This window comes from Calypte anna, chromosome 3 (assembly GCF_003957555.1).
Source record: "Calypte anna isolate BGI_N300 chromosome 3, bCalAnn1_v1.p, whole genome shotgun sequence".
NCBI lineage: Eukaryota > Metazoa > Chordata > Aves > Apodiformes > Trochilidae > Calypte > Calypte anna.
In genome coordinates, this window is record NC_044246.1 from 48678341 (window position 1) to 48702132 (window position 23792).

The following is a 23792-nucleotide window of genomic DNA, read 5'->3' on the forward strand; positions in this document are numbered from 1 at the left end:
AATTGGGAACTTTGGAGGGAAGCCAAACACCTTTCAGTTGAGGAAATCGGATTCCAGACAGCTGGTCAGTGTTAGAAGTAATGTTAGAGTATTAATGAGAATTACAGCAGCCTGTCCCTTCAGGGGATCTGACCTGGGGCTCTGCTGCCAACTTGGTTCCTCCATTTTGTTTATCCAGGGTTGGAACCATCATATCCATCTTCATGGTATTCCTAAGTGCTAGAATGTTTTCTAGCTGTGACTTGTTGGTGGATGACAATTAATTTTAAATTGGCAGAAACAGCATCTGGGTCTTTGTAAAAGATAGGAACTGTAGTTGGGAGGATACTAATGTCACATGGTTGGTGCTGATACTTTTGAAGGTGTGCAGGGCAATTGAGAGGACCTATGGAAGGCACCACTAGGAAACAAGAGCTATGGAAACTTCTGAAAAACCTATCTCTAGTAGTCAAGTCCTTCAGAATTAGAACTGTAGTAATCTTACAGAATTCCACTTGATGAGGTTGACAGGAATGGGATTTAAAATTTTAATTTTAAAGTACGCTATTTTGGAAAACAGGAAACTATCTTCCAAAAATCCTGAAAATTTGTTTAGACCCAATTTAGTCAGGAAATTAAATTCTAGAGTAAGGAAATTTTTTTTAAAAAGTCAAAATTATGCTTGGTATAAGAGGATAATTATAATGAAAATAGGTCAGCTGGTTTTGTTCAGAAGTGTTGATTGTTAAAATAAATTATTTGTTAAAATAATTTGTGATGTATTAGAAGTGTACTCTAGGGGCAACAAAGATTAAAACTTTCTGGAGTAAGTCATAAAGTCCCAACTCAGCCATCAGGGATACTTAACTTGTTTTAATCGTGTTGCAGTAGGACTGGCATTTCAGTAGGACTTTAAAATAATATACTTATGACCTGTGATGGGTTAGCAGCATCTCTTATGTCTTAAAAAAATTTTAAAATTCTGTGCAGAACTTATCACAGTGAACTGTGGAAGGTTCATTGGATTTCATCAGAAATCACAGAGGCATTGATCATGGGTTTTTTCTTAAGTTAGGACTATAGGAGCAGAATTCATAGGAAGTGATTATGCATGTTCTGTAGCATACAAGCTTATGTAAAGACATGTTACAAAGTTGTGGTTTTAGAAACTTGCTAATTAGTTACTCAGTAATCACTTCAGAACAGTTTGTCATTGCTGCGAACTGAGCCGTAGATCCTGTAATTAATAGTTACATTCAGACTTAAATATGAAAGAGCAGTCTATAATTTTCTCTGTTTTTCCTTGCAACTAGCTCTTTTGCTTTTCTGCAAAACAGTTTATTGTTGAAACATCCCTTATGCTATGTTATTAGTATATTCATAAATATTGATTAAAACAGTTTTCTGGATTTTGCTGTGTTGTTACATACACAAAAAATGTGGAATAATTTTGAGTAACTGAAAAAAATCAAGAAATACTTAAGATTAAATTGCTTCCTTTATCCTTGAATAGATCTGGGAATATGTTATCTGAGAAAATAATTCCAATATTATTTGCTTTCACTGGAAACTGATCTGGAACAGTAGAAAGGAAGCTGCAAAATAGAGGGGGTTTTTGTGTGTTTTGTTAGTTTTATTTTTATTATCTGCTAATATGCAAGAGGAAGGTATTTGAAGATTCATTTTGACTTTGTTGTAAAACATCTGCCTGTTTACACACAGAGTGTTTGTAATGCTGCAGAGAAATACTAGGAGAGTAAATGAATACTTTTTTTAACTTAAGAGGGACCTTGTTAACATAGTAGCTTTTATTTTATACATCAAAGTAATTATTCATTGACATGTTGCTCACCAGAGTTTATAATTTTTCCCCCAAACTAGATTAAGCTATTAGAACAAGAAAATGAACATTTGAATCAAACTGTAGCTTCCCTGAGACAACGCTCACAAATCAGTGCTGAAGCGAGAATGAAAGAAATCGAAAAAGAGAATAAAATCCTTCATGAGTCTATTAAAGAGACCAGTAGTAAGTTAAATAAGATTGAATTTGAAAAAAAGCAAGTCAGGAAGGAATTGGAACACTATAAAGAGAAAGGAGAGAGAGCTGAAGAACTTGAGAATGAGCTGCATCGTCTCGAGAAGGAAAACGAATCATTACAGAAAAAAATCACTAACTTAAAAATTACTTGTGAGAAGATAGAGGCCTTGGAACAAGAAAATTCAGACCTGGAAATGGAAAACAGAAAACTAAAAAAAACTTTGGATAGCCTAAAAAATCTCACTTTTCAATTAGAATCTTTGGAAAAGGAGAATTCACAACTTGATGAAGAAAATTTGGAATTGAGGAGAACAATTGAATCTTTGAAGTGTACAAGCATTAAAGTGGCACAATTGCAATTAGAAAATAAGGAACTGGAAAGTGAAAAGGACCAACTTAAAAAAAGCCTTGAACTCATGAAAGCCTCATTTAAGAAAACTGAACGCTTGGAAGTCAGCTACCAAGGCCTAGACACAGAAAACCAAAGGCTACAGAAAGCCCTGGAAAACAGCAATAAGAAGATTCAGCAATTAGAAAGTGAATTGCAAGATCTAGAGTCTGAAAATCAGACTCTTCAGAAGAACTTGGAAGAATTAAAAATCTCTAGTAAACGCCTAGAGCAATTGGAAAAGGAGAATAAGTTGTTAGAGCAGGAGACTTCTCAACTGGAAAAAGATAAGAAACAGCTGGAAAAAGAAAACAAACGGCTTCGACAGCAAGCAGAAATTAAGGATGGTACTTTAGAAGAAAACAATGTAAAAATTAGTAATCTGGAGAAGGAAAATAAATCTCTATTTAAAGAAATAGTTGTTTATAAGGAATCGTGTGTACGCCTGAAAGAACTGGAAAAAGAAAATAAAGAACTTGTGAAAAGAGCTACCATTGACAAAAAAACACTTGTCACTTTACGAGAGGTAAATAGAAATTAGTTACCATTCCCATCATAATCTGTTTGTAATGTAGAGAAATTATATCTGTATTTTTGAAAAAAGCTTGTGTTTTGTATTTTTAATAATATAATCTATGTACTGTTAGCAGCTTTTAGTGGGAAAAGTTAGATAATCAAAATCCATATAATCATGATAAGAAAACAGAATTTTATAACCATGTTACAGTTAACTCTGTAAGATTGCTTACAGACTACCATGGAGCTTTGATTAGAGCTTCAGGTTCTTCATGTCAGCTTTTGTTCTGGCTGAGACATTTCCCCTTCACCATAATGTTCAAGACTAAATTTGAGAGGGAAGTTCTACAGAAAGGCAGAAGCAACTATAGTGAAATTACATGATAGTTAACAATGTAACATCTACTGTATCTGAAAGCTAGTAATTGGAAGAAAATTTAGAGTTAATGTTTATGAGTTACTCAGGTCACATAGTGATAAAAGACTCTTGACTCAGTCCTCGTAGAATTCAGAGTACGTGGTTTTATTTATGTGGTAACCCTGATTATGATTTTTTTTTTCCTGTGTAAGGACTTGGTGAGTGAAAAATTGAAGACTCAACAAATGAACAATGATCTAGAAAAACTTGCCCATGAACTTGAAAAAATAGGCTTAAATAAGGAGCGTCTCTTGCATGATGAACAGAGCAATGATGACAGGTGAGAATGTCAAGGGCTACCTGAAGCAGTGTGGAAATGAGGGTCTTTTTTATTCCTAAGGAAAAAATGGTTTTACAGATTGGTTTTGTGTGTACTCTTAGATTTTAAGGACCATTAATAGACCCAAAATGGATCTTGATGTTCTTTGATACTTATAAGGTAGTTGTTACGCATTTATGTTTCTCTGTCTGTGGGAGTTACCACTCACTTAGTATTCGTGAGAAATTTCTTGAAGTATGTCAGTAGATACAGGGTATGTACAATTAAAATATTTTATGTTCTATTTAGCAACAGGAATAGTAGCAATAAAAGGTGATAGACCAAGAATAGGTTTTTTTCCTTTTTGACTACTTGAATGATAGAAATGTCTTTTACTCTTTTGTCACAGAGTGGTTACCTTTAACTGCCTCATTCTTTCCTTCTCTTTCTATTTCTATCTAATTTTTTCTACCAAAAGGAAGCTGTTTGCATTCCTGTTTACACTGCCTGGGAAGTATCCAATACTTGAGCATCTCCAAAACTCCATCCTGGCTCTATCAGTCCACCACACCTGCCCATATAAAGCAGCTGCTACCCTGACATCTGTTTCCTCTGTTGTGTGTTATGTTCTGTTTTATCCTGCAGGGATTTAGGGAAAATTTGTGATGGGAGAAAAGCAGACTAGTGTAGGCTTCTAGCCAATATTTATTTCATGATGCTATTCAGTTGTGCTCTTAACAAAAACACAGATCATGACAGCAGCTTTTTGTTTTTTTGTTGTTGTTTCTTTTTACATTACAACCGACTGATTTTTGAAGCCTTCTTTATCAAAAAGAAGACCAAACAACATTTTTTTTTCTTCTTCAGTTTCCCTCTCTTGCTGCCAGTACTCTGTTACTGGGGTGGTGCCAGGATCCTGTAGGGAGAATCTGTCATCATCTCTTGTTTTCAGCTGGTGCCTTTTCATCTTCCTTTCTCAGCTCCCAGATGAGGGGCTCTTCTGTCAAGGAAAGTCCTCAAAACTTTGACTAGTGTGATTTCTTCCAATTTAAGCATTACTGTGTAGCATACAGCATGTAGTGTGCATTTGTTTTGTCCTTATGTGTGTATACCATACAAAGAGGAATGAATCCTTGAACTGACTTCTGCTTAAACTGCTTAGATGAGGAAGTCCAGATTGAGCAACATTTCTCTAAATCCTATTCTAGATTCCAAGTGGTTGGAGTGAGCCCTCCCACAAAGGGAGACAGTATTGTTCTGTAAAGGTGCTTTTGGAAATTGTACTACCTGGAAAGATCTGTAAGTCTACTTCTACTGTCCAGACAATGGCACTTACCCTTTAGAAGTGCTGATACTGGTAAAGATTAAATGTTCTGGGTTCACTTCTTGTAGGTTAGTTGATTTGTGACCTGTTTCATTTCTCCCTTTGCTTCCGAGTTAGGTGCGTGTGGGAATTACACAAATAAGTAATTTTCATTACCTCCATCTATCTTTAGTGTTCTTCCAATGGGTATTCCTTTTTTGAGGAATCATTTTTTTTGCTGTGTATATATTGCATATTGAGAGCTCAACACAGAAAGTAGGCTGAAGAATTGCATACTAGTTGACCTGCACTTGGTCCATGTCTACTTCTGGCCTTAGATCTCTTGTAATTTGGTGCTCAGCTGCACTGTCCTAAGAGCGTCTTTAATTCTTTGTGGATTGCCTTTCAGCAGGAGATAATGCCTGTCTAGAAATGTGTTGATGGCAAACTTGATTGTCCTGCACTGACCATGTGAAAGCACCACAAAAGCAGATGGAATATTTAATGGTACAGGATATTTGGGTATCGGGCTGGGTATGATGTATCTGTTCAGGCTGATCTGTGGGGAACTATGCAATGAGTTTATCCTGAATCTTACCCAGAATGTTATCTAAAGTGTGCCTCTGAGCTCAGGCTTAGATGTAAAGGAGTTTGGGCTGTGTTACATATGAAGAAATTTGGGCTATGCTGCTGTTTTGAAGTTCTTCTCAAACTGAAATACAGACCTTCTGTTAATAACTTTGTGTAGAGCTGAGTGATTGTGAATGGGGAATATTTGTTTTCAAAGTGTTTGGTTTGAAACTGTACTCAGCCAGTGTCCTGCCTTTTTAGGGGTCTCAGCTATTTCATTCATCTTAAAGTACCTGGATTGGTACCTAGGAAAGGCAATAGCAGCTGTTTCATCAGGCCTGTAGAGTTCATAACAGCCAAAATTACTTCTCAGCATTTTAATTTCTGTCATCAAATTTTCTCTCCCTGAATGGAGAGAGCTGCTTGTGTTTTTTTATTGAATATTCTTGGTAACCCTTCAGAGTCTTTCTGTTGAGGCCTAAGCTGACCATGTTTGAGTTTTTTGTCAGATTTTCCGTTTTTTCTTACCTTCAAGTGCTGTTGTCTTTAGACAAAAGATCTATGGATTTTGATCCTGAATCTGAAGTATTCATTCATATCTCAGTGATGCCAGAATATTTGTACCAGATTTCACTATGAGGTGTTTAAAGGGAAACTAGATATTTGGTCTCTGCTACTAGTATTTTTCTTTATTTGTTTGCAACACAACTGTATAACTTTTCAGTAACAGAAGATCTTATTTGTAGGTAAATGCATGCTTCAGCTCAAGGAGGTTAAATGTAATGGGATATTTTCCAGATTCAGAGTACATGTGCAGTGACTGAATGGTTTGAAAGTGAAATGAGTGTGGTTTTCAGTATTTTCTAAAATGCTAATAATTCATTAGAATATCCTGCACTCACAGTTTTCAGGAGATAATCTTCTAAACTCAAACATTCTAAATGTGACACTTCTCTCCCACACATGTAGTTTGGGGGGTTTTTAGGTGACCTACAGTGTTGTAAATATAGTTAAAAAATAGGAACTTTACACATTAGGAGTGGTAAAAGTCTTAAAATACCAGCAGCTGGGCTGAGTGAACAATTTGCACATTCTTACATCAAATGAGTTTGCACCTGCAAGGTACTGTGTTCCCTCCTTCCCCAGTGCCTCCTCTTTGCAAGCTAGCAGGAAATGGAAATTGATGACAGTCTTTCTCTCCAAATACTTCACATTCTAATTTAGTTCAGGTCCCACTGGATTCACTGGAACAGAGCCAGGAGGAAGAGTGCTGTCATCACATGCACACTCATGATCCAAATAAAGCCAGCACCCTACTGGCATGGATGAACTTTTGTTTTCTTTGTATGTCTAATATGTTTTAAAAGAAAAAAAGGATTAAAAAATGTTGACTACCATCTTCTGTTTGGTTTAGGCATAGGACTTGATACTAATACTGAGGTTCCTTCATGCTTATAAATAGAGTCAACATCCCAGCATTTTTGAATGTAGCTATGAGGCTGCTTTTTCAGGACATTTTAGACTTGAAATGCCTTGTATAATTTTTTTTAAATACAGACTTTTTATGTCTGTTATTGATCAGTAGGTACAAGCTTTTGGAGTCAAAATTAGAATCCACACTGAAGAAGTCTCTTGAAATAAAGGAAGAAAAAATTGCTGCTTTGGAGGCTCGTTTAGAAGAGTCAACAAATCTAAATCAGCAACTCCGTCAGGAACTTAAAACAGTAAGGAGAAAGTTTTTCTAGAAGATTAAATTACTCCTACACCAGCTATGGTTATTTCCACACTTGACCTTTTGTGTGAGACAGCAAAAGATGGGCATTGTTGGGTAATGTAAAGCAGCACAAAGATATAAATGGTTCTTAAGACTGCAACAATACAGTGTTGAAAAGACATAGGAAGTTACTGCTGAGTGTATTAATTGTCACTGAGTATGTCAGCTGGATAAGTAATCTGAAGTTGATTTAAATTGCAGTGCAAAAGAATTTTTTAGTAAGTTATATTTTCTGATCTAACTTGAATGGGCTTAGTGGACTAGTTAAAACAGAAATAGAATCTCTTTACTTCTTAAAAGTTGGGAGATAAAGTTGAAAGCACTGAAATAAAATAGAAAATGGAAGTCTCTACCTGCTGGACAAATATGACCATGAGCCTAAGTGTTTATTATGTTTAAGCTTTCATTATCCATAAATTATTTATACATCATCTCCCCAAACATAGACAAAAAGCAACTTTACAAATAGTGTATATAAATATTACTTCCTGTTCTTTGAAAAGTGATCTGGTCATGTAATAAAGTATAATGTAGAAAATGGAAAATTCTCAACCTAGTGTGACTTGTCCTAAATAATTTCAGGTCAAAAAGAACTATGAAGCGCTCAAACAAAGACAGGAAGAGGAACGAATGGTTCAGAATTCACCTCCAAGAAGTGGAGAAGACAATCAGCCTGTCAATAAGTGGGAGAAAGAAAACCAGGAAACTACTAGAGAATTACTGAAAGTTAAAGATAGATTAATTGAAGTAGAAAGGAATGTAAGATGTTTTTAATATGACTCTGCTTTGAAGTACTTGGTGTGTGCTGTTCCAGTAATACAAATGAGAGCATTGTTAAGAAAGTATACACTTTATCACCTAATTTATGTACTAAGCAGAATGTGAATTAAATACTGTTTATGAAGCAGCTGGATTCTGTACTGAGAGATGCTATGAAGCACTTTGCCAGCATTTAAAAGGAAATGTGGAAACTTGAATTTTCCCTTTTGAATCCAGCAATATCTCTGAAATCCCCTTTATATAATCCTTATTTACATGAGTCAATGGAGATTTCTCCACGGTTTTCCATAAGTATATCTGTTACCCATTTCTTGCATCTTAACCTGTAGTAATATCGGTGCATTGCTTTGTTATATAAGGTTTTTGTTATATAAGTTTTGCTGCACCCTGTAAATCTCTGGGAAGTCATGCTTGTTTGTTTGTTTTGGATAAATGGCATTTTTCCTTGAAGTTCAGTAAATAGCTGTGAACTCTAATTTTCCTTTTTTTTTTAATGTTCAAAGAATGCTACACTGCAGGCAGAGAAGCAAGCACTGAAGACACAATTAAAACATCTTGAGACACAGAATAGCAATCTGCAGGCTCAGATTCTTGCACTTCAGAGACAGACTGTTTCTCTACAAGAACAAAATACCACGCTGCAGACTCAAAATGCCAAGCTACAGGTAATATTTTCATATACTGCTTGAGAAAATAAAAGTAATACAAAGTTTTTTCAGATGAAGGCTTTAGAGCTAATGGCAATAATGTGTTGTAAATCACATTTCACCTCTACTTACAGACATAGGAAAAAAAGTAATGTGCATATAGTCTGTAATAAGAACAGTCAAACAATTTGATGAAGAATAACAGTTCTAGAACTTTGTTTTAATTGTTTGTCCAGTTTAAACTCTTGATTTTATACTTAGAACTAGAATACATTTTTTATCCAGTCTTCCAAGATAATATTTTTTAAATTTATTTTTTACTTCTAAATTAGGTCTAGGAAGCATTGTGACCAAAGAGGCACTAAAATTCAGTAATTTTTCTGTTATAAATAGAGTTTTAAAAAACTTTAAAAGCCATAACTAACAGTAAAGTCAGAATGTTGGTAAGTACTGAAGATTTTAAAAAACAAAAACAAAAAAACAGTGAAAACTAGCACCTTTGAAAACTATGTAAATATGTGAATATTGAATTCAGGTAATTCAGAGGCAAAAATGGGTAATGTGTGACTATGGAAATTATAAAAAAGTTTACCCGGAGAGTCTGCAGGTCTTGGGGCCAAAATTCAAATGTTTTTAATATTTTAACTAGGGTATTAAATACTTTTTTCTTCTCTAATAAATTAAATACTCTTGTTATTGGATCTAGGGGCTTTTGGAACTCTTAACAATTGAAACCAACTTAAAGAGTTTTGCTTAACACAGTTAAGCAAAAATATTAAAGAATGTCAGAAATTATGGATATTGTATGGAAATAAAATAATGGAGTCTTTCAACAAGTAAACAAATAATGCATTTTGTGAATGCTATTAGTTATCATCCTGTTTCTTTCTGGAAGGCAGAACACAGTTGTACCACAGATGCACTTTCTATCTACCACATGGAAATCTAATTAGTGCACAGTCCTCCCTTTTGTGTCTGGTGAGCCTGTGAACAAAACAGAATTTGTGTGCACACAGTCTTTTCCAGTCGTTATAAATTAATAGATGTGGGCATGGAAACACACCATTTTAAACAGATCAGGAGTATCTCTGGGATTCAGAACTCTGAGTATTTTGTAATACCACTTGTCAAAAAACACAGGAATATCCATGTAGTTCTTTTTTTGCCTCATGAATTGCACAGCAGCACAGGCCTGTAGAATGGATTAACTGGAGATAGTTGGAAGCATTGGGACAGATAGTTAAGAGGAGAAAGTGTTTTCTGTCTTTAAAATTTTATTTTTATTTCAACTTTTCTGTGGTGAACCTCAGCAAGCAATGTAATTTTTTCTGGGCATGACTGAGTCATGATAGACCAGACAGAGAAAGGGAGCTGTTCTCCTTCCTTGAGAGTGCAGCTATTTTGCTCATAGCTTCAAGCAAATTGCAAGGCAACTGTCCATCAACTCTAAATCAAAATGAAAGGTAAAATATGTTCATAAAAATAAGTGTGACTAGCTATTAACTGAGTCCAAAGTGCCAACTAGCCTGGTATACATGGACTGTAGTTCTGTTCTTAGGCAAATATGTTCTTATTCTTTCTGATACCTTTCTTCTTCTGATCCAAGAGAAAGTAGTTCTTAAAGGATAACTGAGAATTCTGAGCTAAGTCAAACTGAGGATCCAGTCTGGGAAATCCACAGCATACACATGCCATCAGACATTACTTCATTTCCAGTAAAAGGTTCGGCTTTCTCATCTGTAGCAAAGAATGCTGCAGTTCTAGCAGAAAGGGATTTGTTCCTTAGTAACAGCTTGCACTGAAGTGATAGATTTTTTTCCTTTAACAAATACCCTGAGGGTATTGGAAGCCACAGTAATTTGTGGTTTTGTCTTGAACATAAAAGAGAAGGAAACTAGCTTGATACAGGTCAGATGGCAGGCATGTTAAGTGTTGTCAAATTTTTAAGGTATCAGGCACTATATTAGGTTAATACCTTCAGAGGTAAACAAAGTAAAACTGTTATGTTTGTTTTTCATCTGTCTAATGTTGAAGACCTTAATGTTTTAATTGACATTTGAATTGGAATTATCTATTGGAATATAAGAAAAACCTTATGTCTTTTAAAGGTGGTCAGGTAATGGAATAAATAGGTGGTTGCTAAGACACTAAAGGTTAAACTTGAGAAATCTTTCAACAGGTGGAGATAGACAAAATAATCCAGAGTATGAAATTAATTTGCAGCTCTTGTCACATGTTTATGACTGCAGGTTGAAAATTCCACTCTTAATTCTCAAAGCACATCTCTTATGAATCAGAATGCACAACTGTTGATCCAGCAATCTGCTTTAGAAAATGAGAACGAGTGTGTGCTCAAGGAACGGGAGGATCTGAAGTCCTTGTATGAGTCGCTTCTCAAAGATCATGAAAAATTGGAACAGCTGCATGAACGCCAAGCTTCTGAGTATGAATCTCTGATTGCTAAACATGGAAGTCTTAAATCTGCACACAGAAATCTGGAGTTGGAGCATAAGGACTTAGAAGATAGGTAAATACTCACATGCATAAGAAAAATGAGCATATGTGATTCCTGAACAAAAAGCAAGAACCACTGTATAACTAGTGTGAATAAAATCATTAAGTAAATATAACATTAATATCTTCATACTTCGAAAAATCACCTTTTCCAAAAAAAATACAATTTTTTGTTTTCAGGTACAATCAGCTGCTGAAACAGAAAGTGCAGCTGGAAGAATTGGAAAAAATACTCAAGATAGAACAGGAGAAAATGCAGCAGCAAAATGAAAAACATGAAACTGTAGCAGCAGAGTATAAGAAACTTCGTGATGAAAATGAAAGGTAAAGGAAGAGTCTGATATGTGTATTAGTAGAGCTCTGACCACTTTCCAGTACAGTCTAAACAAGTGGTGTATCCTCTCACATTTTTCATAGCTGATGCTGCAATTCAGGACACTTAGGACCCATACCTTCTGTCCATATCTTAGAGCAACTCAACTCTGCTAGTCTGCCATACAGTCATTTTAGAAAAATAGAATAGGGCAAAAGGAATCTAAAGACATAAAAAGTAATTCTTATATCCTGAAGATACTTAATTCCATTGAGCGTCTTGAGGAATGCTTGGCCAAGCACTGTGCAGTGTGGTTGTGAGCTGAAGAGGGACCCTGCCACTCTGGGGGTGCTGCTTAAGGAGCAAGATAAGGGAGGGTAATTCCAGTAGGTGTAGAGATGCAGTGAGTGGCAAAGCCACTGGTAGGGGTTATATATGGTATAGCTTGCCATAAGTAATTGGGTTGAATAGTAGAATTTGCATAGCATAATACATCCCCTCTCAAAAAGAGGTATTAAGATTGGTCATCTGGCAAAGAGGCTCACAGTTAAAGGCTTCATACTTTTCATGTTGTGTGAGGAGGATTAATATGAACAAAAAGAGGACAGGTTCCTCTTTTTTTGACATATGCAGTTTCCTTCCATACCTCAGTTTCCTTGCTGTTTTGTGTTGGCAAGAAATTCTAGCCATTTTGTTAGATTCTTGTATTTTGAAAAGTGACACTTGAAAACTAGTTATGATGTCTGCATTTAGAAATCCTGCATTATTTTTGAACACGTGGAGAACCTGGAGTGTTTGACTTCAAGGCAGAATGCCTACCTCAGGAAATTAGACACAGATGACTTTTACCTGCAATATGTGATAATAAAAAAAGTTATATATATTTTAACTGGTAGTATAGAGCTCTGGAAATGTCATGCTTCAGAGAGAATGTGGGTCATTAACAAGTTTCCTTTTATATCTCCATGTCTTGTTTTATGGTGTCTTTTTTAATTCCAGGCTTACTCATACATACAGTCAGCTCTTGAGAGAGAATGAAGTTCTCCAAACTGATCATAAGAATTTGAAAACATTATTGAACAATTCCAAACTAGAACAAACACGATTAGAAGCAGAGTTTTCCAAACTCAAAGAACAGTACCAACAACTGGATATTACATCAACAAAACTGAATAATCAATGTGAGGTACATGAGAATTATGCTATTCCTGACTTGTAATATTGTAATATTGATATGAGTGCATTTGTAGGTTGATAAAATCACAGGAAGTGCTTGAGAATTTGTCATTGGTTTATAGATAATGAAGTTGGTCTTAAGGCAAATTAATTTGCTTGTACAGGCAGTACAAAAATTGGAACGCGTATTAGGTAAACTGTTACAAGTTATTTAAAGCATCAACAGCCTTTTATCAGTTGGCTTATGATTAAGTTTACTGCTTGATTTGACTATCAGAATCCTTTGAAGACCTAAATTTTCTTGATAATCTCATTTGTGTGTAAAATATGCTCACAAAAATATATATGCATGTACCATTTCATATATTTTAACAGCTGCTTAGCCAGCTTAAAGGAAATCTGGAGGAGGAAAACAGACATCTTCTAGATCAAATTCAGACATTAATGCTACAGAATAGAACACTGCTTGAGCAGAATATGGAAAGCAAGGATCTCTTCCATGTAGAGCAAAGGCAGTACATGTGAGTTTTTAAAACAATGAAATTACTGTGATTAGGAAAGTTAATACGAATACCTATATTTTTTAAAGAAGCTTCTGGTTTATATAAAAATTCTGTTTTATGTAAAAATTGTGTGATACTTCCAAAATGTTTCTCTTTTTCAAAGTAACAATTTTAAATTATACATGAGGATAAAAGATGGGAAAATCTGATAACTTGACTCAAACTACAAATACTGTGTTTTTAGTTCTAAAGGATCAGTGCGACTGTGTTCATTACTGATGGTGCCAGTGAGGTATAAAACTGTTCATTCCTCATTCTACTATGGGCAGAGTTCATAGGTTTTTTGTAATCTGTACACTTCTCAGTGAAATTGAGAGAATAGAAAATGTGCATGTCTGATTCTGATAAGAGTCTATATGCATTTTATTATTGCTTTAAAAGTGAAAAATTATGTTGGGTGATAAAGGCAAATGGAAATTTTTTCAATTTCATATCATGATGTTAAACATAAGATTGCTTGTTTGCTCTCGATTTTTAAGTATGAAAAAAGTGTTACATAAGAATTCCTTGTAGAAAGTGACTTAGATAACAGCTATCCAAGGGAATGTGCTACTCACATTACATACATATTTCTGAAGCACGTATTATTATTAATTTCTGTTTACAGTGACAAGCTAAATGAATTAAGGCGACAGAAGGAGAAATTGGAAGAGAAGATAATGGATCAGTATAAATTTTATGAACCATCTCCACCAAGAAGGTACTCATGAACATGATGTAAAAATAAACACAAATCTAAAACATGACATATCTATTCTGTTCCAGCTGAAAAATCAAGATTTCACTAAACTTCAGGGGAGCAGAATTATGTCTGTGTTCTTACATGCAAAATAGGAAAAGTCTGAAGGCATGAGTAACATGTTATAAATGTACTGTAATTTTGATAACAGAAGGGGCAACTGGATCACTCTGAAAATGAGAAAGCTGATAAAATCTAAGAAGGATGTTAACAGAGAACGTTTGAAGTCTGTGACCCTTACACCTACCCGTTCAGAGTCCAGTGAAGGATTTCTTCAGCTGCCACACCAGGACAGTCAGGATAGTTCCTCTGTGGGCTCGAACTCTCTTGAAGACGGCCAGACCATAGGGACCAAAAAGAGTAGTAGTGAGTACTGCAAAACATTTTCTTCTTTTGAAAATACTTGTCTAAGTGTTCCTTTCAATATCATTAAAAATTACGAGGTGGTCGGAAAAGGCTCTGTGTTTTGGAAGTTTTTAAAAACACAGGGATTTTTAAGTGTTTAGGAATGAAGCCTGAATTCACTTAATGGCAGATTTATATTGGCTTCTTGCAAACTCTCAGCTTTTTGCAAACTAGTTTTCAGCATTTCATCGGCTCTAAATTTCAGTCTTACAATACATTTCCAGTGCTTGGGTAAGATGAAGCAGGCACTGTTACTGGTCAGGTGAGCAGAATTTTGGATAGAATGTCAGATGCCACCACTAGTGTACCCTATTTTGTTTCTCGCACATGTCCCAGCATGAATACTTCCCTTTGTCTTGGAAGTGCTTTCCAAGCTGTTAGCTTTCCAAGCTAACATCCTTTAGTTGATAAAAAGATCCTCTGTTTGAAGGTGTTCCCCCTGCATCTCACAAAGCTAACAATGAAGAATTTGGTAATAATTTGAATATGCAATAGGAAGAAATAATGTAGAGACATGACCTCTTAAAAAGATGTAAATTGTGACTGATCCTAAATCTTAGAGTTCAGTAGTTGAGAGAGAGACCAAGGAGGGTTACAGAAGTGTTGGCTAGAATATTCCAGACATGATTTGCTAAACTTGAAAGAGCCTGACAGCCGTCATGTCAGGATACCACCAGACTCTGTGCAGAATGTATATTGTCTGCTTTCTGTTACCTGCTCTTGGCATGAATCATAAACCTACCTAGTTTCACACAATTTGAGAAATATTGCAGCAAAGTTATTAGGCTGTAATGATTCTATTTAATGATTATGCACCAAAAGCATTGTGGCTGTCTATGTAAAAGCATCAGGATACATGTGCATTAACATTCACCTAAAGTCTGCAATATTTTTTTTTAATTTTAATGTCTTGGGTTTCAGAAGATGGCAGATCTGTACTCTTTTGGTTTTTTGTGCCAGCTATGAATTTGCTGAAGTTGCTGAATTTGTTAGAAGTTATTCAAGCCATTATGATACGTGTTTTTTCTTCTGTGCTTACTGCAGAAGATTCAAGTTTAAAGCATCTAAAATAGTTATTTCAGAGAAACTTAAAATCAGATCTGTAAGTATGTCTGTAATTGAATGCAAAATTTGTGGGTATATTTTACCACTTCCCTTGCTAACATGTCAGTTTGGGAAGCTTGGTGTCTTTTGGTGTAAGGGCCTGTTAAAATTCCAAATAGGTACTGTTGACCTTTAAAAACAGCAACTGTTGCTTTTACATAGAAACCTGAAGCCTTGTGGAATTCCAGAGTGACTGAACCTATCTATAGTGGATGTGCGTACAAGTGTGTTCATTTAAATCATGAGTGTGCACGCTTTGGTTCAGATCATCTGCATCTGTGTCAACAATTTCATCTTCTGGAAGGGCTCTTTCATGTGACAGTTTTCTTTGCATGACACTGGGTACCTTGTAGTGTGCAGTTACCCTCCTGGTGGAGCCATGGTAGAAGTTCCGGTGGCTGATCCTCAAAAGAAGTTGTTCAGACCTCATTAATTTTCTACTCCATGGGCCTTGTTCATGTTCCCCTTAATCCCTTTGTATTTATCCACAAACTGGAAGGGCTGATCTGATTCTGGATCCTAACCTTCCTCCATTACATGTGTTGTCATGGAAACCACAGTTTTTGATAGAATCTAGATGACTTACATGTCTAATCAGTGCTGACAACCTTACTGAGACACTTTGTGTCTCACAAAATTAAGAGACTATATCAGTGTGAAAAGTACCTATAATGGTGCACATTTTGCAGTCTATTTCTTCTGCTTTTAGAATGATTGTAAATCTTAAATATCAAGATACTGTGGCTCCTCTTCTTTTCTGTGGCTTGGCAGTAGCAACTTCCGCTGGAAGAAGCTACAAGAAAGAGAGAACCTCTAAGTTGCCTCCTGTTGGTGCAAAAGCTCAAGTATCATAGCTTTCCACACTGGCTGAAGGCACTTTTGGGTATGGGAAGAGACTGGTTCTGTTCCACCCTGATCTCCTGCCCCTGGGAATGGCAGTGGTTCCAGAGGGAGCTGCTGAGGTGGAATGCGTGTCAGGAGGAGGTGGCAAGAGGAGGGAGCTTGCATTTCACAAACTGCAGTCACTGGCACAAGTCAGTGCTGTTCCCAAAAACTAGAGGACAGAATATCCAGCATAATGTGATCTTTGAGATGTGTGCGTTTCCTACCCCGTATCCCCTGTCAGAGAAAGCAAGAGGAGATACTGATTCCAAAAGGAATTGTCCTGCTGTAGCCACTACTGATAAACAGATTTGCTATTTGAAATCTATAGGTTTTCTTCTTTTGAAGGTGGTGATGGAGACTGTTTTCCTAATGCAGAACACTTTTTCTCATGCAAATGATTTCAAGAGACCTCTTACTAAGGTGGGTGATCTTGGCACAAAAATCAGGTTACCCTATTCTGTAAAGAAAGCAGTACCTGAGGTCTCATGGAGTGCTTGAAGACCTCTGATTCCAGAAGTCCTCTGGAAGGAGGGGGTGCACATTAGTAAGTTTGTCTTTAAATAGTGGTGTCAGTAGCAAACAACCAGTCATAGTGGAAGTAGTGTATTGGGCTCTGTTTTCTATTGCCAAAATATTTAGAAGTCTGTGTAACGTTTTCTTTTAGCGTGAACAAAATTATTTCAGCATTTTAATACTATGCATACAGAATTCCCTAGAGTATTTCTGGAAAACAGTGGGATTAAAGTGGGAGATTTCCTGTTGAGCAGAAGAATTCTGCAATATCATTCTCATGTTAGAAAACAAGAATGTGTCCATAGAAAATTAAAAGAGAAATTAATAACTAGAGTTCTTCCAGTAAATGGTTAAGACCACAATAGTCCTCCTGCTCTGACATTTTTAAGGTCTGTTGGAATAATTGTGTATAGAGCTAAAGCTGCTTGTGCTAAACTGGTGTCCATTTTGCTTCAGCTGTAGCTCTGCCATTCCAGTATTTTTGCAAGACATTTCTTCAGTCATATTCAGTCTCTCAAGGAGGCTGCATTTTACCACAGGATGGGTTTTGGTGTACAATTTCCAGGACATCAGTAGTTGCTGTGTAGTTTTCAGTTCATTGTACTTGCTGAGAGCCATAAATCAAATATTTTGGAGGTGACCTGTGTTAATGAACAAGAGTCATAGATGACATCTATGACATAGAGGACATCTGCTGGTTACTTTTTACTTAGATTAAGGTGGATGTTTTTAATTTAGAGGGCTCAGTTGTCCATGAAGGGGTTCCAGAAGCTACAATAGAATCCTGTTTCACTGTGGTAACAAAAAGTAGTAGATACAGAACAGAACTGCCTCTCTGGGTTGGCACTGGTGTCAAAACTGACTGGTTAACTGCTAGAAAACTAGCTGGCTGCTGTGCCTCATATTCCCTTGGCAGGGGGTTATTCAAAGCTGCATATTTTATATACTACTAGACAGAGAATATGCATGTCGTACTTTACAGGTGGTTGAGCAGCCTTTCTGCTTTTTTAAAGCCAGTCAGCATCTGTTTGGACCTATTTCCTCGGAATTTGAAGAGAAGGAATGCTTTGTTGATCTGAAAAAAAACCCAAAAACAACACAAACAAACAAACCAAAACAACCAAACAAAAAAACCCAACCAACCAAAAAAAACCAAACCAACACAAACCCAAAAAACCCCACCTGGTTATTTTGAAGTACCTGTGAGTATATATGGACAATAAAAAGTATCTGTATACCTACACAGGGAATAATTCAGAGATGAAATTGTATTTAGTTTTGGTGTGCGTCTGTATTGCATAAGTACCACACGTGCCTTTTTTGCCTGTTCTTTCCCAAACTGCATCAGAAAGACCTGACATAGGAGGGTGTTTGCTGTCCCCCTCCAGTCAAGATAGGGTTATATTCTGCAGTAGTGAAACCTGTATTTTTGTTACTTGTGGCTGTGCCAGTCGTGCATTGCTCGGAAACTGGAGAAGGTATTTCATTGTAAACTTCTTACTCTTGAGTGCAAACAAAGAATAATATGGTGGACAGGGAGTTGTCTTTTTCTTTCAATGTAGTTCATGTGCACTTGTAAATGCATACATATATATGTGCTGCTGGTACAAAATAGGAGTTGCCATGTAACAAGCAGAACGGCAAGGCAAATGACAAAGCATGTGTCCCAAAAGTGACTTCAGAGAGAGATAACGATCAGCTCTTGCTCAGGCTGATAGACTGCCCGTCACTGATTTCAGATCTGTATAAATAAGAACTTTTTGGTCATTTCATTATGCATTTTTTTCTGGATCTTTAAATGCCGATTGTATGCATGTGGCTCCTCTACGCTTGGCAGTCAGCTGGCACGTTTATCTGATGCTTCCAAATGCAGGTGTCTGCCAGTAATCAGTTACTAATGCAGAACAGCTGAAGCTAAGGGTGAGATTAACTTGTGATTTCTCCCTCCTCCATCTTTTAATACTTTTTATAATTTTAACTCTGTTTCCTGATATTATGTATCAATTTTCTACTAGCCCTCCAAAAATGTTACAGCAATACTTTTGCTGTTTAATTTTATTCTATTGTCTTTTTGTAATCTTTGGTATTTTTGCAGCTAAAAATATCTGGTGTATACCATTCCAGCCAATACATCTTGATTTTAATTTTTCTCACTACAGATTTGAAGTGGATTATTGATGTAAAATATTAAAATCATTTTACACCAACAGTAGATTAAACATGAGGTCCCTGTAATTTTTCCAAGATGGTAGATGAACAAATTTATTAATGAGCACAAAATACAACAAATGAAGACTGATAATAGATTGTGTCCTATAGATGCAGGGAAAACCATTATAGAAGTTAATACACAGAATAATGATGTGACCATATTTTGGAGTAGTTGTACTTAGTTACTTTCATGTTGAGCTTTTTTTTTCCCTCCCATTTTTCTTTATGTACAAGGAATGGTATTTTTCACAGCAGAAAGTATATAATCATCAATTCCTATAATAATTGCAAAAAAGTAATTTATTTTTTTCTACAGCTTGACAGGACTTTCAAACTGTAGTACACTTCATAACTTTCAGTGCATTTCTGAGTATGTTAAAGTTTTCATAGTGTAGTTTTCATATTTCATTATCCCTCAGAAGCATGAGAGTTGTAGTTTATAGCATAGCATACATAGCTGAAACTCAGACATTCATTTCTGTCCTTAGTTTCAACATTTAACTTCCATCTGTTCTTCTCCCTTTTTTCTTTCATTTCCTTGTTTCCGTTTTTCCTCATGCTATGACATAAAAGTGGTTGCACTGAAAAGACTGCCCTTTTTGAGGAACAGACCGAAGGAAAAGACAAAATGAAGGCCTTCTACCGTCGCTCCATGTGTAAGACTTTATGACAGTTCAGCTTCTTTTAAATGGCTACACTGGCTTCCATTACTAATTTTTCACTAACCTCTCCCTGGACTGCGCTGTATTTTTCCTCCTATTTTGCAGTGTGCAAGTCCTGCTACAATACAAGGAGCTGGAGCTTTTTCTTTTTCCTTTATTTTTTTTATTTTTTTAAACCTTTGCACTGAATATTTGATATATGTGCACACATACACACATGTACCCACACATTTACATGCACAAGCACGCATGCATGCACACACACACATATATATATTCAGTGCATTGTAACTGCATATATTTGTATACATAGCTGTCTATATACACATCTCTGTGTATATAGATTTACAGTGCACTGTGTTAACCTAAATAGTTTGAAATTACACATTTCGTAAGCCTTTTGTAAAGGAATCACTAATTTTTTTGTTTCAAGATAGTGTAGAAAATAGTAAAAGGCTGTATGGTGGTCTGTCACTCTACGTATTCATCAGTTGTCATTACCAAAATATTGTATTGATTTATTTTATTTTCTAATGAGGGGTGGAAAATTTTCTCTAGTTTTGTGTAGTAAAGGTGAATATCATCAGATGTCATCTTTTTTAGATCTTTGTTACTCTGTGAAATACAATATTCCTGCAGTAACCTGCACTGTACAAGGATCCCGTGTCATTGTTGACATTATATTGTATTCGCACCTTTGCTCGTTTTACCCTTGTTCATTCCATTTTATCACTGCAAACAGTATTTCAAAGCTTCTAACATATATGTTACATACCACTGCGGCACAAGCATGGTGATTATACCTAATCAGATCAGTTTTAAGAACCATACTAAGCTGAAGAAGTCTCTGACTTACACCACTTCTCACTCATTTTGCTGATTGCATGTCATAACGTGGACGATCTTGTGTTTATATCTTCCAGTATTTAATGCTCTTTAGCGCTTAGAAAACTGCCTGATGTTTTGCAATGCAAAATAAGACCAAAAGCAAATACATTGACCACGCTGATCATTTGCTTTCATTTGCATCCCAGCCATGAATGACCTGGTGCAGTCCATGGTCCTTGCAGGAGGACAATGGACAGGTAGTTCTGAGCATCTGGAGGGTCCTGATGATATATCTACGGGTAAAAGGAGGAAAGAATTGGGAGCTATGGCCTTCTCTACTACAGCTATCAACTTTGCAACTGGCAACTCTTCTACAGGCTTCAGATCCAAGCAGTTGCTAAATAATAAAGGTATAGGTAGAAGCTTATTGCACCGTGATGTGACTGTGTAACAATATTTGATATAAATATTTGTTTTACTTATATTTTAAGTTTTTCAGCAAAAAGCAACCTTAATAGTTGAGTTGCAGTGCTGAGATGCCAATGGGTTTAATAAGTGCAGTTATAAAGTGTTTCAGGATTTTTCCTACAGAACGTTACCTAAGTAAAAATGGATTGGTTTGAAATATATTTTATTTTATTTTATTATACAGATGATAAATATTTTAATAGTATTTTCATTTTATTTTTTTACATCTTCTTTTACGTCTCTGTGTATAGATACTACATCCTTTGAAGATGTAAGTCCACAAGGTATTAGTGATGATTCTAGTACAGGATCAAGAATTCATGGTAAGATGTGAACCTTATTAAATGAATTTGGGATATATTATGGGAATGTTAACAAAGTTTGCCAAGAAATGAATGACCTTGTTACAAGTGAGCATGTTTTGTGTGATTTGCATATCTCTTGAATGTATAGTCTCATTTCTTCAGACTATTCTTTTCTTCTTTAACTATTGCATCAGATAGATTTTCTGTATCTTTAGTAGAAAGTATCTATGAAGTGCATCTGAACAGGACCTAAACACTGTCCCTTTAAAAAAAAATTTGGAGTTATTTTCAAGCCTTAAAACCAAACAAAATCATACCCAAACAAATCTAAATCTGGCCTGATTTTTTCAATGTTTATTTTTCAGTAAAACCTAAAACTGTCATGTACTATATTTTGTAAAGTCATTACAAGTTTCTTCAAGCAAAGCACTGAAGTGAAAGCTGTAATAGATTATTTAGAAGTTGTTTTGACTCTAGTGTAAACACTTGAAATTAGTATGAGCAGCAAATATTTTTAAGATAGTAACAGTCCATTTCCCTTATATTGGATAGGAATACAAGACATTATCTGTGCAGATGCTCTTGCTGCTCCTGTTCGTGGCATTTCAACAATGTGCAAGGTTCCTTGTCAAATCTGTTGTAAGTGACCTAATCACGAGCAGCTTTCTGCATGCCCATCCTTAAAATCCTGGTTTCCCACTAACCAGTCAGTTTCAATTCTAAATGTACACTCTATTTCTCTCTTCCTCTCCTTGTACTTTACTATTTCTGTAGTGCCCTTTTCTAAAGTGTCCTCTTGGACTGCCTGGAAATTCCTTCGCTTTCTGATCTGTAAGAAACCACTTTGTTGACAATGGGCATGCTCAGCCTGTGAAATAGTGCATGATTCCTGCCTCTGAGCATTCTGTGATCAGAATGTAAAGGTACTGTGTCATCTGCTAAAATTTTGTTCATCATAGTGTCTCCTAATTTTCCATTTAGCTTCCAGACCAGCCAGCCTTGATAGTGGCAGAACATCCACTAGCAATAGCAATAACAATGCTTCACTCCATGAAGTCAAAGGTATGCTGTAGGTGAATTTACACATGCTTCATTTTCACTATTTTCTCTTTAAGATCATCAATAGAGGTTTTAAAAATTAAAAAAAAAAAAAGACACCACACAAGTTTCCCACATCACAGCATGTTTTTCTGTAGTGTTTTATAGACTTCATTAGAAAAGGATACAAGTATTAATAGAACTTAATTTTTAATAAATATTGAGGGATGATACTTAAACCTAATCTAACTCAAATAACAATGTTACATAACCAAAAAAAAATTCCCCCAGGTTACTTTAGAATTACCTATTTTTAAGCAGAGAAGTTGCTTCCGTTTTTTTTTTTTCTATTAGTCTCCTGCTACATGTGCAGTGCTTCTGTAAAACTGTATAGTGTAAAACAGACATGAGACAAAATGGCATATGTAAACTTGTATATTTTGTTTTTAAAAGATTAATGAATATTCTTGGATTTAACAGTATTCTCTAAATACCATATATTATGTGCCTTGATATATTTTTGTTTATAAAGTCTATTCTAGCTGGAGACCAGTGTACACACTAAGCTAGAATGCTGGCAACTCTAGGCTTCATATAATATTCATGGCTTGCATTTATTAAACAGTATGTCTTTGGAAATGTAGGTGTGAATGCTAGCTTAAGGTCTTCATTAGTTGTTTTCTGTCTATTTGATTACTCCCTTCTGTAAAAGATTCTTTGAGGTAGTCCCTGCCCCAGTTACTGTACATTATTAGAAATGTGTAGTACAATCAATTTCTTTCTTCAGCCTTAGGTTCTTAAGAATAACACGAAGTAGGAAATATTTGCTTATTCATCAGTATTTTTAAGCAATTAACAATTAGTGAAAAATAAAAATATTTGGTATTGTGGGATTCCTTTTGCATTCAATGCCACATGCTTCATTCAGGTCACAATTGTAATAAGCTAGAATTAATGGCAGAAACTGTTGGAGAAGCAGCTTTCCTAACTATTTCTTGTTGAATAACTATGCTGAAGAAAGTATTCTCTTTCTATTCCATCTTTTGTAGTTCATTTAGTGTAAAACTGGAATATTATATATTATTATAATATTAATATTATTGTGTGCATCACAGTGATCCTGAGCAAGAATGGAGGCATATTTCTAGCCTTGGAAATACAGTATTACGTAGATAAGGCACAGATTGTAAGTGAAAGGTAGCTTTTTATTTAAAAGCTATCACATCATGTTTAAAGAGCTATAAAAGGTAAGTCAGGGAAGTATAATTGTATTAAGAATATATTTGGTTTGAATGAAAAGGACAACTGGATTTTAAAGCATTTTAAACAGAATTATTGTGAAGTGACTTACAAGTTTCAGATCTGAGTAAGGTTTGCTTAGCACATTTCTTGTCTT

The 23792-nt window shown here is 35.6% G+C and overlaps 1 protein-coding gene across 1 annotated transcript in view; it reads left to right on the forward strand.

Moving 5' to 3' along the window:
• The window catches only part of CCDC88A (coiled-coil domain containing 88A), a 71791-nt gene that overhangs the window by 40512 nt on the left and 7487 nt on the right, over nt 1-23792 (forward strand). The window contains 16 exon segments of the mRNA XM_008493244.2: nt 1861-2931; nt 3492-3619; nt 7057-7195; nt 7828-8004; nt 8529-8690; nt 10922-11199; nt 11367-11510; nt 12499-12685; nt 13051-13196; nt 13846-13938; nt 14129-14343; nt 19669-19710; nt 19713-19751; nt 20792-20995; nt 21305-21376; nt 22340-22420. Coding sequence (XP_008491466.2) covers nt 1861-2931; nt 3492-3619; nt 7057-7195; nt 7828-8004; nt 8529-8690; nt 10922-11199; nt 11367-11510; nt 12499-12685; nt 13051-13196; nt 13846-13938; nt 14129-14343; nt 19669-19710; nt 19713-19751; nt 20792-20995; nt 21305-21376; nt 22340-22420 — 3178 coding nt within the window.